This window comes from Furipterus horrens, unplaced genomic scaffold, assembly GCF_987537825.1.
Source record: "Furipterus horrens unplaced genomic scaffold, mFurHor1.1.pri manual_scaffold_4, whole genome shotgun sequence".
Taxonomy (NCBI): Eukaryota; Metazoa; Chordata; class Mammalia; order Chiroptera; family Furipteridae; genus Furipterus; species Furipterus horrens.
In genome coordinates this window covers 62,699,613-62,715,175 of record NW_028327174.1, presented here as the reverse complement: position 1 = coordinate 62,715,175, position 15,563 = coordinate 62,699,613, and the positions used below count along the sequence as shown (strand labels likewise).

General features: G+C 37.5%; 1 protein-coding gene across 1 annotated transcript in view; it reads left to right on the top strand.

Annotated features, from left to right (window-relative positions):
• The window catches only part of WIF1 (Wnt inhibitory factor 1), a 78,892-nt gene that overhangs the window by 39,419 nt on the left and 23,910 nt on the right, over positions 1–15,563 (top strand). Inside the window, exon 3 of the mRNA XM_090275638.1 lies at positions 7,051–7,159. Within this exon, the coding sequence (XP_090131764.1) occupies positions 7,051–7,159 (109 nt within the window). The remainder of the gene's footprint in view (positions 1–7,050; positions 7,160–15,563) is intronic.

Sequence of the window (15,563 nt, the reverse complement as noted above, 5' to 3'; positions counted from 1 at the left end):
AAGAGTGTTGGGCCCTGGCTGGTGTGGCTCAGTGGTTTGAGTGCAAGCATGGGAACTGAAGGGTCACGGGTTCAATTTGCATTCAAGGTACATGCCTGGGTTGTGGGTCGGGTCCCCAGTTAGGGGTGTGAGAGAGGCAACCATACATTGATGTTTCTTTCCCTCTCTTTCTTCCTCCCTTGCCCTCTCTCTAAAAATCAATAAAATATTTTTTTTAAAAAAGAGTTTTGGAAAAAAATGCAGTCTCATTCTTAACCACAAAGAATTCAAAATGTATATGATGATACATGACCTACACCTGTGAAAAGTTTAATAGTCATGCATGGTGATATATGTTTAAGGGCCAAGCTGATTTAAGTCCTATCACAGGTCAGTATAGGTGAAACACTGTCACAGAGGCATGGCGATGGTTTGTTCAGAGCAGATCAGCTGAGTTGCAGAAAAGGACCCCTGTTGGAGAATAGTAATCTAAAGAACAAAATAAGTGAACAAAATTGAAGCAGACTCATAGACACAGAGAGTGGACTGGTGGTTGCCAGAGGGGAGCAGGGTTTGGGACAGGGAACAAGAGGTGAAGGGATTAAGAAGTACACATTGGTAGTTACAAATAGTCACAGGGATGTAAAGAACAGTATAGGGCATATAGTCAATCGTCGGCAGCCGTCTGTCTCGAGAGACGATGGTGTAGCTTCTTAAGAGTCTATCTGCACCGCCGAGAATGGCTGTGCAGTCCGACTCGGGAGTGACACGGTATCTGTCTCCTCCCGTGTTGAATCGACATCTTGCGATGACGCTGAAGCTACAGAGCCTGGGCAGGGTAATATGGAGGGTCTGCTGTTGCCCATGCAGCAGACCCCCCCTCTCTTCGCAGCTGAAGGGTCCAAGGGAAAGACGGAGTCGATACAGCTTGGGTTCAGGTGCACCGCAGGAGTTGCCGGTGTTGACTACAACGTCAAACCGCCTTAGGGACTCCGGCTCCGGATTTTCTGTCGGGGTTTACTCCCTTAGCCTTTCCCCTGAAGAGGTATGCCGCAAGGCAGCGGAGGTTTTTTGGAGTCAGAGTTTTCCTTCTCTGATGTACCCTGACTGGAAGATCGAACCAGCGACACTTAGCTCGCAGGCCGACGCTCAATCCACTGGGCTAAACCAGCCAGGGCCATATATATATAGTCAATAATATTGTGATTACTATGTATGGTATCAGGTGGGTACTGGAAATATACTTTGTAAAGTATATGATTATCTAACCACTGTGTTGTACACCTGAAACCAATACAAAATATTGAAAGTAAACTGTAATCAAAAAATTAAAATAAAAAATAAAAAAATTTTGGAGCCAGACTGGAGGACACTTAACAGGCTAAAGGCCTTATCTTGGAGGTCAAGGGAGACAGGAGAGGATTGTGACATGGCAAAAGTTATGTTTTAATTAGATATATTCGTTCATATTATGGCAGATATTTTAAAGAGGAAGGCAAGATGATATTTCATTATTATTTCATAATAATGTCAATATGAGGAAATAAAAGCTGGGTTAGGATAGAAACAGTGAGCATGAAAGGATGGGACAGAATCAAAAGGTATATAATATGAGAAAGGATAAGATTTTGGTGTCTAGCTATCAGGAAATGGGAAAGAGGCAGAAACAATAACAAATTTGGGGTTCATGACCTTTGTTATTGGACAAATGATAATACTCTTGGTAATGAATTAGGCTCCATGCAGGCCATGTGAATGGTGCACACTGAATGTCACTGCCCGAAAGGAAATAGTTCCGTCTGTGAAAGTGCATGAATTTTATGACAGAATAAAAGGAGAAAAGAGCCGAGGCCTGAGTCTTAGCAATTTTCCATCATCATGAGCTGAGGGGAAGAGAGTTAATGAGGAAATGTAGGAAAATCAAGACATGGAAGGAGAGCCAGTGTCACACAGAATCCAAGGATGATGAGTTTTGAGTATGAAGGATAAAATTTTGCAGACAGGTGACAAGAAAAATGCCAAACAAGAATGTAAGATCTGGCAATTTTGGGTCTAGACATTCAGGAGTCATTATTTTAAGCATCAGTCATGTTTATACATTTTCTTTGTGAGTTTAACATTGAACTATTTTCTTTTCTTGGTCATTTTAGTAGATTTTTTCTTGCCCTTCACATACAGTGTAGGGGCTATTTTATATCCCATTAGTAATTCTCATACTCCATGCCCTGTTCATCTGGACACACTTCTATGCTATAAAAATAGGAAGTTGTTGTGAGAAAGAAATGAACAATGACTGGAGTATAGTAAACAGTCAACAAAAATTACTTCTAAAGTTTGAAACCTCAGGCATCTGTATGTTTTGCATCTCTAAACAGCCTCAAATTTTCTTCGGGACAAATATGATACCTTTATTGTCAGTGTTTTCCCATGAACACTCGGGTCAGCATCAGGATACCTGAAGTTAAAAGAGGTTTGAGAGCCTCTTTGAAAGCATTCATGGTTGTATGAAGAACTTTTGATTCTTAATTCAGAGGTTCCTACAATTATTGTGCTTACTGGATTAGGTATACACCATAAACCCAGAACTTCAAAGGTGGAAAAGAAATACTGGATTTTCTCCATTCCTCCCAATGGTTAATGCAATTCTCTGCTTCCTTTCTCCATGTCTACGCTCTCCCCTACCCCCCAAAAGAGTGCCAGAGTGAAGGCCTTATGAGCTGTCCCACTTTGCTGTATAATGATATTGTCTTCTTTTCTGGAAGAAACAACCTTAATATTCAGCCAAGTCTCTTAGAAGAAAGTTAAATGGATTCCATCACTTCTCTCTTGATAAAATGTGCGTGTCTTTTATACTTCTCCATGAAAAGAAAATTTACTGCATGGCCAACAAGGCCAGCAAGATTTTTCAGCAATTTAATTTAGCAGTGAATTATTCTCCTGAATAGACCCATTCTTTGTTTGAATACAAGGCAATCTTTCATGGGTTTTTCAAATAAGCTCCCTGCTTGCCTCTACCTGTGTTTCCACTAGTATCATTTAATGAAACAAAATGTACTTTTTCCTAATAGAAGTTTCATGCTCTCCAATATGCCACCTCCCTGTTGCAGTTCATGCTCTGACTTTCTTTTATCTAAGTAATAAATCTATAATTTGTGAAACTTGTTCCCAAACCTTAAGGCTGGCACTCTGTTCTCTTTGGCATAGAATTTAGGTTTTTCCAGTGGAGAGATTTGGGACTAAGAATATTTATTATATTATAAATAAAGTAAAAACAGAGAGGCCTGTCTAGATGTTAGAATATGATATTACAAATCTATTACTTATTTCATCAGCCATTTTCTATAATTTTGAAGGAAATATTTATATTTTGAAGTTAAATGCAGAATATACTTCATCTATACCTCATGATGATAATAATCAATAGAAATATTTATATGGTATTGGTGATTTTAGAAGATCTCTTTATAATGTCAAACTTTGAAAGAAATCAGTGTCCAAATTAGAGACAAAGTGTTGTCAATTTCTAAGTGGTTTTCAAGTTGAAAATTTTAATAAGGCAATAAAAACAATACATGAACAAACCCCCTTTTTAAAAATTACCAAGTATAAAGAAAATTACATATTTCAGAAATTATATAAACACTATCATCTTCAACAAGAAAGACAGACAAAAAAGTTGACTCTGGCGACTGCCTTTCACTGATAGGATCCAAGTAAGAAACTGTTACAACCAGTTCTTAACCTGTGATACAATCTTAGAACTGCAGTAGAAAAACCTACTGATTTTAATCTACTGATTCTCAAAGAAATCAAAGAGATGCCCTAACTCCTCTGTGGTGTGAAATTTCTTATCGATAAGATCAGAGTATTGGCTGTCTAGAGAAGTCCATTAAGCCTAAATGCATCATGTTGAACAGTCATGCCAACACTAATTATAAACTCTGATACTGAATATAGCGGATTCCGTGCTTCCCAGCCTACTTAATGTGGCTATACTCAAAAGCTACAACAGGAGACCCAAATGCTCCATGGCAGCAACTTTCAACTGGTGTGCTGCAAGAATTTTTAAAACATGCAATCTATGACTATCTACTTAGAGGCACTGATCTCTTTTCCCTTTGATTGTCAAATTTAAAAAATGACAACAGCCAACACAACAATAGCCTTATGGTGTGAATTAAACAAAATTATACCTATTTTTTGTCAGATTGGCAAAAAACATGTTTTTTGGTGTGCTGCAGAATTTTAGTAATTAGTTTATGTGCTCCATGAGATGAGAAGGTTGAAAATCATTGCCCTGTGGGGTTGTTTCTGGACCCTGAGTGAAATTGTTTCAGTTCCACATTCTTTGAACGTCATCAAACATTTTTGGAATAGACATTAATAAACTACTTTAATAGTGAGTGAGTATTCTTTTCTGGAAGTACACGTTCAAGAAGATATACAAGAGTTTTATATGAGTACAGCCCCACTAAATAGAAGTCCAGGAAGAATATTTCATCCATGATCAGAGAATTATACAAATATCATCAGGCACTTAAAGTGAAAGCAGAGTACATGATTAAGGTTTTTAAAAAAATAAACATTTATTTCACTGTAAAAGGTAAGGAAACACATGTAGAAAATTTGAAGAGAAAAAAGGAAAAGAAACATGTATCAGTTCTATATAATCATTGTCTTAATCTTCCTCTAATATTTAATATTTTTTCTTATAATATATAAAATGGTTCTAAAAAACTAATGGAGTACAAATATACAATGGAATACTACTCAGCCTTAAGAAAATATGAAATACTACCATTTGCAAAACCATGCATAGATCTTGAGAGTATCATGCTAAGCAAAATAAGTCAGATGTAAAAGGACAAGAATCATATGATTTCACTCATATGTGGGATATAAAACAGAAAGCAACAAATGAACAGCAAAATAAAACCAAAAACTCAGAGACACAGACAACAGTATGAAGGTCACCAGAGGGGAAGGGGAATGGGGAGAAGTCCAGAGGGTAAATGTGGCAGGCTAGACTTTGAGCGGTGAGCACACAATGCAATATACAGGTGATGTATTATAGAATCATACAATTGAAACTTATATAGTCTTATTAATGAATGTCAACCCAATAAATTTAATTTTAAAAACTTATTGAAATTATATTAATTTTATAAGTGTGATTTTAAATATACCACCCATATAAACATAGATTTAATTTATAATGTGATAAAGCAAGACGATATAATCATGGAGCAGCAAATGATTTATTACAGGGTATTGGAAGCGGTATAGCTACTTAAAAGCTTTGTTTTCAAAGTGTTTGCTCTCCATCCACTTAGTTCTTTTCCATTGTTATGTGTACTGTTGATTCAAATGTTTAGAATAAGTCTTGGCACTTGGATATTTGTTGTGTCAGTGTTGCTAGGTATTACTGTACTCGGTGATATAAATGATTCAAAATTATTAATTATAAGCACATCCAGCACTCAATCTGTTTATAATATCAACTAAAATATATTTTGGAACAAAATGTTAAATGATAAATATTATCAGTAAAGTGTAAAGGGAAGTGTAACTGGGAAGTCATTTAAAATACCAGGATTTGCAAAAAGCTAAGTAGTTGTCCGCTTTTAATAGTCATTCATGTTCCTTCAGGGACAGAAATAATGTTCTCTCTTTGAAGGAATTCATTCCAAATTGAACTATCTTTCCTCACAACACTCTTTCATCAGACTTCTTGCAATCTTCTCCCTTCTCTTAGGGGAAGAACTGACTGTCTTATGACCTTTTATCCTCAGAGCCCTTCCAATGATTACATTTAAAAGATTAATTCATGAAACTCTCACCCTTCTAGAGTGGCCTTCTGTAAGCACTGCCACAGTCAAAGGGGCTGCAGTGAGAATCTGGTCGATGAAGGTGCTCCTTTTGGCCCGGTGAAACCAAGAAGTGTTTTTCACCTCATTGCAAGTGTAGATAATGTCCCTATAGCAAATGAGCTCACCCCTTCACATTATCATCCTCATATGAGGTTCTTAAAACCTAACCCATTTGATACTGTCCTTTAAAGCAGAAAGTTGTGTGAATGTCTACCATGTATCTCTTAATATTGTCTATGTTGGAAAATAAATTTTATACTGCATATTAGAAAAGCCACATTCTTTTTTAACCCCTCTCTAGCTCATATTTATGTAATTAATTTTTCTTATTAACCTGTCCAAATTCTGGTTCTCTCTCCAGATAACTGCAGAACCAGTCAACTTGCCTAACTCCATTTTAGCATCTGCCTGATATATTGATTGTTTTATATTCCTAAATAAGAACATTGCTTCTGTTCCAAACTCTTTTAATAACCCAGTTGAGAATTCAGTTGAGAATCAAAGATAAAGCTCTGCAGTGAGGTTATGAATCACTGCTTCCTATATTTCATGGTTGTTCAACTAGACTGAGTGGGAAAATGAAAATGTTTACAATGTAATGTTTTATGACTTGTTGTCGTATTATAGTGGTGAATTTTGCATTTTCTCTCCATAATTAAGTAGAGATTTTAAATATAAATCTCTCAGGGAATGGCACTGAAAAATGTTAACAGCAAGATCATTAAATTTTGGATTTTAATATCTTCTTTTGCCAATAGATTTCTGCTCTCATTATTCCTTATTTATTATTGCAGCTTTCCAAAAAGAATTAAAGAATTACCCAAGAAGCGGAGATGAATTTCTAAGGGCTAGTTGATTATTTTGACATTTCTTGTTTCCTTGGGAGCATTTCTTTCAATCCTTTTAAAGAAGGGCAACTAACTAATATTGTTAAACTAAAAGTTTACTGTGTTGATATTTTGGGTGAATGTTATTAATGTTTTTAAAAGATTACTTCTCTCCAAACAGAGAGTCTAATTCTAGAGCTCTAAAACCCAGAGGGTGAATTCTACCTACACGATATTTTAGATGTTGTGTGCTCCAGAATTCAGAGTACCCATAGAGAAAAACGTCACTCTCCCATCAAAGGGAAGATGAGTTGAAAAGTGCTTTCTTACTCTGTGGTTTCCACCATACTGATCATCAGTGCCTTTTGTTGCAGGCAGAGTACTTCTATGAATTCCTGTCCTTGCGCTCTCTGGATAAAGGCATCATGGCAGATCCCACCGTCAATGTCCCTCTGCTGGGAACAGTGCCTCACAAGGCCTCAGGTGGGTAGTCTTTACCCTTAAAAATGTAACGATGATGAGAATAATTTTTAAGATCCAGATGTCACCCACTAGATTATGGAATACTTTCCTGAAGAGATCACCTGAATTTAGGACAGCTCAGTTGTTATGTCTTTATATCATTTGGGCAAAAAATTAGGATGGGAGTGAAGAAATGGTGGTTTCATAAATTCCTGGAAAACTCTAGTTAGCCCCAGTTCATATAATTCCAGATTTTTTTAAAAAAGAAGAAAGAAAGAAAGTCGCCAGGTGAGGTACCTAGGCAGTGAGTGTGGATTAATGTAGTGCACATAAATGTGGCAAAGTTGGTGACTGGGGGCCAATGGGGTAAGCTGAGAAAAACTTCCCCAGAGTGAGTGTTATACAGTAGTCCCCCATACCTTTACCTGTGGTTTTGCTTTCTGTGGTTTTAGTCACCCTGGGACAATTGTGGTCCAAAAGTGTTAAATGGGAAATTCCAGAAGTAAACAATTCATACATTTTAAATTGTGCACTTTTCCGAGTAGTGTGATGAAGTCTCACACTGCCCCCTCCGTTCAGCCACAACATGAATTACTCCTTTTCCCAGTATATCCATGCTGTATATGCTACCCACCCATCTCAGTTGTCAGATTGTCTATCTCAGTACTTGTGTTCAAGTAACCCTTATTTCATGCAATAAGGGCCCCAGAGCACAAGAGTAGTGATACTGACAATTCTGATATGTCAAAGAGAAGGCGTCAAGTGCTACCTTTAAGTGAAAAGGTGAGTATAGTACATTAAGTTATTTTGAGAGACCACATTCACATAATTTTTATTATAGCATATTATAATAATTGTTCTATTTTATGATATTTATTGTTATCAACCTCTTACTATCCCTAATTTATAAATTAAACCTTATCATAGGTATGTATGTATAGGAAAAAGAGTATATATAGGGTTCGGTACAGTCTGTGGTTTTAGGCATCTACCAGGGGTCTTGGAACATATCCCTGACTATATTAAATAGGAATTTTCCATATGAAAAAGTGGAAGAAGGGGGTTTAGTCTTTCAGAGCTAATCATTTTTACTTGCTAAGAAAATAATAGTATATGATATTTAGTTAGAGATTTTAGTTTACAAAGTACCCATTCACGTATGATCTAATTTGAGTTCTGAGGCAGTTAAGGCCAGAATTACAGCTCCATTTTACAAATTAGAAAATTAAGGTTTATGAGGTTAAACTGAGTTTCTCAAAGTCATATATTGGTAATAAGCAGTGGAGCCCAGATTTTATGACTTTTGGAAAAATACAGATCACTTAATGTTAACATGCTCAAATATTTCCATCCAGTCTTTTTTCTAGGAACATATATATTTTTCATAACTGTGGTAAAATTATATATTTGGCTTTGCCTCATGACCTTTTTGCTTTTAATATTTTAACACAAGCATTTTCCTGTGTTATAGGTTTTCTTTTTCAAGTTATTTTTAATGCCCTTATAATATTCCACTTTGTGAACATACCATAATTTACTTATTCATTCCTTTATTGCATGTTACTTAGATCGTTTTCAGGGTTTGAATCTAGAAATATCACAATACAGATCCTTTTTAGGTAACAGATGGTCACTGGGCAGGAGTTCTGGTTTTTTTAATTTTTAATTCACTGCAGCTGCCAACACAGAGCTCCACACAGCAGGCATTCAGAAAATACTTGTTGATTAATGTATCAAAACCTTGTGCTCATCTCATTATTTTGGTAAAATAAATTCTTAGATCTATGAACTTTTTAAAAGGCTCTTAGAACAATTACTTTCCACAAAGCTTGCACCCATTTGTACGCTAACTAATAGTGTGGGAGAGTGCCTGTTTACTGTATGTACCCTCATCAACACGAGTTATTAATCATCTGAACTATTTTGCTGATTTAAAAAGTGAAAAGTGGTTTCTGAGTGTTCTTTTAATCTGACTTCTTAAAATTCCTATTGAGGTAGAACATTTTCTTTTATCTAATAGACGATTTAAAATGTTTGTGTACCATGCTCATTTTTATATTGAAATAATAGTGTTTTTAGATATTTGGAAAGCTCCCTATATGATAAGTATATTTACCTTTAATGCAATTCTTTTAAATTTATTATTTATGTATATTTTTGAGGCAGGTGGAATATGCAGGGGCTTTAAAATTCTATGTGGTCAAACCTATCTTTTCTGATTTTTTAAATTACTTTTATGTTTGGAAATTAATTCCTATTCTATGGTTTTATAAAAATTTATTTTGGCAATAGTATGAGGTAAAGCGCTACCCTGAATTATTTTTCTGAGTCATCAAATTTACCAATTTGAGAGGCTGACTTGCTCTTTACTTCATATTAACTTCTGTTATACATCAGGGGTTGTTTTAGAGCATATTTCTTGTTCTAACATTGTAATATTTGTACTTTTATAATACGTTTAAAAATAATTGATAGCATAACCTTTTTTTAAAAAGATTTTATTTATTTTTAGAAAGAGGGGAGAGGAGGGAGAAACATGATATGTGAGAGAAACAGCGATCAGTTGTCTCTCTCATGCCTTCAACTGGGGACCTGGCCCACAACACAGGCACGTGCCCTGACTGGGGATCGAACGGCGACCCTTCGGTCCGCAGGCCAGCGCTCAATCCACTCAGCCACACCAGCCAGGGCTGATAACATAACCTTTTTAAAAAATTAGTCTTATTCTTCTGGAGGAATGTTAGAATGATTTTGTCAGATATCAAATGAAGAACTCATTAGGAGCTAATTTAAATCTATGAAATAATCATGAAATCAGGCACCCTTACAAAGTCCATTTTTAGTTTGCAGTTGTCTACTACTTCCAATGGCCAGCACTGCCACATCCCAGCATTATAAGAGTTGGAAACTGAGGAAGCACAGGGTTTTCCTAATTTCCTGGCATAAGTGCCAGTGTGGATGTAGACAGAAAGAGTGACTCTGAGTGTCTCTTGGATCCTCCCGGTGCTGCAGTGTGACTAACAGCCCTCCCAGAGGATCTGCTTCCAATCTAGGTGGGCTTGAGGTCCTAGGAAGCCCATGTGAGTGAACGAAGCTTGGGGTTCTGGAGATTCATTTGCCTATGATTTGTAGCCTCGTGGACACAGATATCCCACTCCAGAAAGATGGATATCCCATTTGCACTCAGATGGGATTGCTGGGGCTTTACCGCTTCACAGAGACAAGAAAGACATTCTGGATTCCAAGTTTTTGGAATGTGGCCATGTCACATGTCTGACACCTTGTCACGTGTCTCATGCCATGTTCCTTTTCAGTCAGAGATAATTTTCTATTAAATGTTTCTTGATCAAATATTTTTCTTTAGAAATATAGAAACTGTCAGGAATAAAACAAATACATAACATGCCTCTCAATCTCCATTTATATTTTTGAATATTTCCCTTTGTCTTTTTCTGATTATTAAAAGAATACGAGCTCATTGTAGCCCATAAAAATTCATAATTAAGTTAATTACACAGTTACACCTACTCAACTTCCAATAAGTCTTGCATTTTTGAATTTCTAATTTAATGCTTGTATCTTAAATCTTCCCAGTTTCATTCACTTTTTGTGTGTAGTGAAAAAAGTTTACTGAATTTCTACTTTTCAGGGTGTTGAAACAAAAAGATGTTGAATATATGATGTGAGAATATTTTAATAGATCATGTTTAGATACATCATGTTCTAATAGTTTAGAATCTTTATGAGTAATAAAATTTAGAGGAAAGAATGGATGATGCTTTGGGCAAAGTGACGTGGAAAAGAACAAGCCTCTGGGACCAGGTGACATGTGCACAAGCACACACACACTCACACACACTCTGCATGTATAGCTCCTTCCCCACACACATAGGTTTTGGAGGCAGATGTAGGATTTGTTTGCAAAAAATGCAGGTGCAAGAAGTTTATGGGAATTTCAGCCCATTGCAGGGCAGTTATTCATTAGCCTCATTAGCTCAGTCCCCACAGTAGGAGCAGTGAGGGTACCTTGAATTATTAAAAAGTAACCAAATCAGTGTGTCTATGGTCCTAAGCATTCAGGTAGTGTTCATTATTCTCCTGGTCTATTTTATACCCCCAAGCTGCTAAGCTGTTCTTTTATCCCACAGACTCCTTATATGCCTAAACATTGAAAAAGAAAACTCTTGATCTTTAACAATTATGAAGTGCCTGCCTTCTGGCATCTGTAGAGAACAAAAACAGGAAATACAAACTGCAGGGTGGTTCCCTAAAATTACTGAGTTGGATAACAAAAAACATAAAATTTCCATAAAGCCAAGGCTTTGCCTCTTTGAACACTTTGTCTCTGTCATACCATGAAACCAACAGAGCAATGGTGTTTCTCAATCAGGACTTTCAGGAATCCATTGTCTAGAAACTTTAAAATAGGTGCTTTTGCTGGAAGGACTATCTTCTTGGTGACCCAGTTCTTAGCAGAAAGTGAAGCTCAGAGTAGGTGCCCAGTATTTGCTGAGAGAATTAATGACTGTCAGCACAGTTTGGAGCACAGATGACTATTTGTGTGGGATGGTTTATAATCATGGAGCAGTATATAATCACATTGTGCTGAGAATGAGCTCTCTTCCATCTTTCTCACCTTTTCCCTTGTGAGGGCAGGGGCTTGGGTAACCAGAGACTGAGGCTGTATGAGCACCATATCCATCTTAGTGTGGAAGAGATATTTAATCACAATATGTTCATTGTTTACTTGTATAAGAGTTCATTTATATGGAATCAATTGTACATAAGTGTGTACTTGAATGCCATGTGAATTATGTTCAGTCTGCTTTAGCTTTTCTGAGTGTTTTAATTTATCTTGGTTTTGATCATACAACCTAGACTGCACTAGGTTCTATAGCATCTGGCCTAATTTCATCTGGCTTTTGGTAAAAGTGGCTCTCTACTCCTGTGATATTGCTGCAAAAATACAACATAACTTTCACATTTCTGTTAGTCCTTAGAAGTAGAGAGACTACGCTTTTTCTGCTTTCAATGTCTCTTCCTTTGTACATGTGTTTTTCTGAGTACAAACTGATATAGTAGTTACGTAGGTTTAAGAGTGTAGAATAAATGTAAGGTTCCTACTTTGCGGGGGGGGGGACTAGAACATAATACCTGTGATAAGTGAGGGAATACTGTACTGTATTTTATTCTATCTCCCACAGTCTGATGAATTTTTGTCTCTTCCGGTGTATGTGTGTGAGTGTGCATGTATATATGTGCAAGTATGTGCTATGTATATAAAAGGTGTATGGGTGTGTCACCCACAAGGTACATCTTTTCTATCTGTCAGTGCCTAGGTTGTGACAGACAAATACTAGATGCTGAGATTACAAAAACAAATATAAGGATTTCTGGTCAAGACAGTGGCATAGATAAACATGGATTATCTCCTCACACAACCACATCAGAATTACAGCTAAAATATAGAATAACTATCACTCAGAATTATCAGAAATCAAATTGAATGGAAGTCTGACAACTATGGAATTAAAGAAACCACATCTATCCAACTGGTAGGAGAGATGAAAATGTGGAATAGGCTGGTCCCACATCCATGTATGGGGTGGATACAAATTTGGGAGGAATATGTCAGGAGTGAGAAGACCCAGCCACACACCAGGTCCTGCAGCCCAGGGTTCTGGTGACAAGGAAATAAGTCCCCATAACTTCTGGCTGCAAACACCAGTGGGGTTCGAGTCAGTGGAAGAAATTTATGGAGTGGTGGCAGCAGCAGTGGCGGCAGAGGCAGGCTAGCAGAAAGCACAGTCACACGTTTTAAAGTCAGGAGGGACACCTAGGGAGCGTTCCCTGCTTCTCACCAGACCTGGCAGCTTGTGGTCCCAGCACCAGGGAAAACCAAGCCTCATTGCTTCTGACTGTGCAAACCAGTGGGGTTGGGGTGGAGGCAGAAACTGCCAGTCTCTCAGCAGAGTCCGCTTGTTTAAAGGGCCCCCATGGTCCTAGAACGTTCGCAAACCCACCCCTCTGGGAACGATGGCAAGGACAGCAGCTAGAGGGGTGCCAGTCCAGTGCGGAAGTGGGAGAGGTGCCTGGAAAAGGGGCAAGTGCTGGGCAGGCAGTATTGTTCCCTCTCGGCCCCCTCCCCCACACACAGCGCCACAATGTGATGAAACAGGTCTCCCTGTACTGACAAATCCCTAAGGCTCCACCTCTTACAAAATAACAGGTGCAGCAGCTCTACCTAAGACACAGAGGCAAACAAACACAGAAGCTTGTCAAGATGAGGAGACAGAGAAGTATGGCCCAAAAAGGGGAACAGATCAAGGTTCCAGTGGGAGAACTAAGTGAGGAGGAGATAGCCAACCTCACAAATGAGGAGCTAGCCAACCTAACAGATGTAAAGTTCAATACACTGGTGATAAAGATACTCACAGGCTTGACAGATATGCTTAAGTACAACAAATGTATAAGGGAAGAAGTGAAGGCTATACTAAATGAAATGAAGGAAAATCCACACAAAATCAATGGTGAAGAGAAGGAAACCAGGATTCAAATCAATGACTTGAAACACAAGGAAGAAAAAAACAGTCAACCAGTACAGAATGAGGAAACAAGAATTGAAAAAAATGAGGAGAGGCTTAGAAACCTCTGGGACAACTTTAAACGTGCCAACACCCAAACCATAGGGGTGCCAGAAGAGGAAGAGCAAGAAATTGAAAGCTTATTTGGAATAATAATGAAGGAAAACTCCCCAAATTTGACAAAGGAAATAGACATACAAGTCCAGGAAGCACAGAGAGTCCCAAACAAGCTAGACCCAAAGAGGACCACACCAAGACACATCATCATTAAAATGCCAAAGGTGAAAGATCAAGAGAGAATCTTAAAAGCAGCAAGATAAAAGCAGAGAGTTACCTACAAAGGGGTGCCTATAAGACTATCAGCTGATTTCTCAAAAGAAACTTCAGGCAAGAAGGGGATGGCAAGAAGTATTCAATGTGATGAAAAGCAAGAACTTACAACCAAGATTACTCTATCCAGCAAAGCTATCATTAGAATGGAAGGTCAGATAAAGTGGTTCCCAGACAAGGGAAGGCTAAAGGAGTTCATCATCACCAAGCCATTTTTTGAAAGGGACTTATTTAAGAAAAAGAAGATCAAAACTATGAACAGTAGAATGACAACAAACTCACAACTACCAACAACTGAATCTAAAAAATAAAAACAAAATCCAACTAAATAAATGAGAATAGGAACAGAACCATAGGTATGGGGATCATCTGGAGGGTTATCAGCTGGGAGCGGGAAGGGGGAGAAATGGGGAAATGGTGCAGGGATTAAGAAGCATAATCGGTCGGTACAAAATAGACAGGGGGAAGTTAAGAATAATATAGGAAAGGGTGAAGCCAAAGAACTTATATGCATGACCCATGCACATGAACTAAGGAGGTGGGATTTGTTGGGGGGCAGAGAGGTACTGGGTGGAGGGGAGCAAAAGGAAAAAAATTGGGGCTACTGTAACAACATAATCAGTAAAATATACTTAAGAAAAAACCCACAATGAGACATCACATTATGCTTGTTAGAATGGTTATTAACAAAAGACAAGAGGTAACAAATAATGGCATGGATGTGGAGAAAAGAGCTCATCTCTGCACTACTGGTGGGATTGTAAATTGGTACAGCTACTCTGGACAACAATATAGAGGTTCCTCAAAAAATAAAAAATAGAACTACCATATGATCCAGCAATTTGACTTCTAGGAATACATCCAAAGGAAATGAAACACTAATTCAAAAAGATATCTGCACCCATATGTTTATAGCAGCATTATTTACAATAGAAAAGCCATAGAAACAACCTACATGTGCATCAATGAATGGTTTTTTTAAAACTTTTTAATGATTAAAAGATTTTACTATGACAAAATGTCTTCAAAATAAATCACTATAACATAAGCACCAAAAGAGCATGGGTTTTTATTTGGCTTCTTCACAAAAGTATCCCCAGTGTTTAATTTAGAACAGAGATTGGCACATGGTAATCACTCAATAACTATTCATTGAATGTATGGACACTTTGTATTTTGACTCAAACTTGTATTTAACCATTTAGAGGGAGAAATTCATCTTGAAAACCCTAAAGAAAGTTACTTGTGGTGTATGTTCCTCCTTGAAGTTTCTGTTGGATTTTGTATCCTCATTTTCTCTACCCTGGTACTGTTCAGAGCCATATTTTTCAGAACCACAGGCCAGGGAGCTTTCTGTGCATCTCATTACTTTTACTGACTTAAAGGCCATATTAGCAAATAACACATTTTCACACAAGCACTTCAAACCCTCCAGGAGCACCCCCAGATGACTAGAGCATGTGAACATGTAGTCATACTTTAAGCAGATTTGTAAATGATTTGCTTTTAGC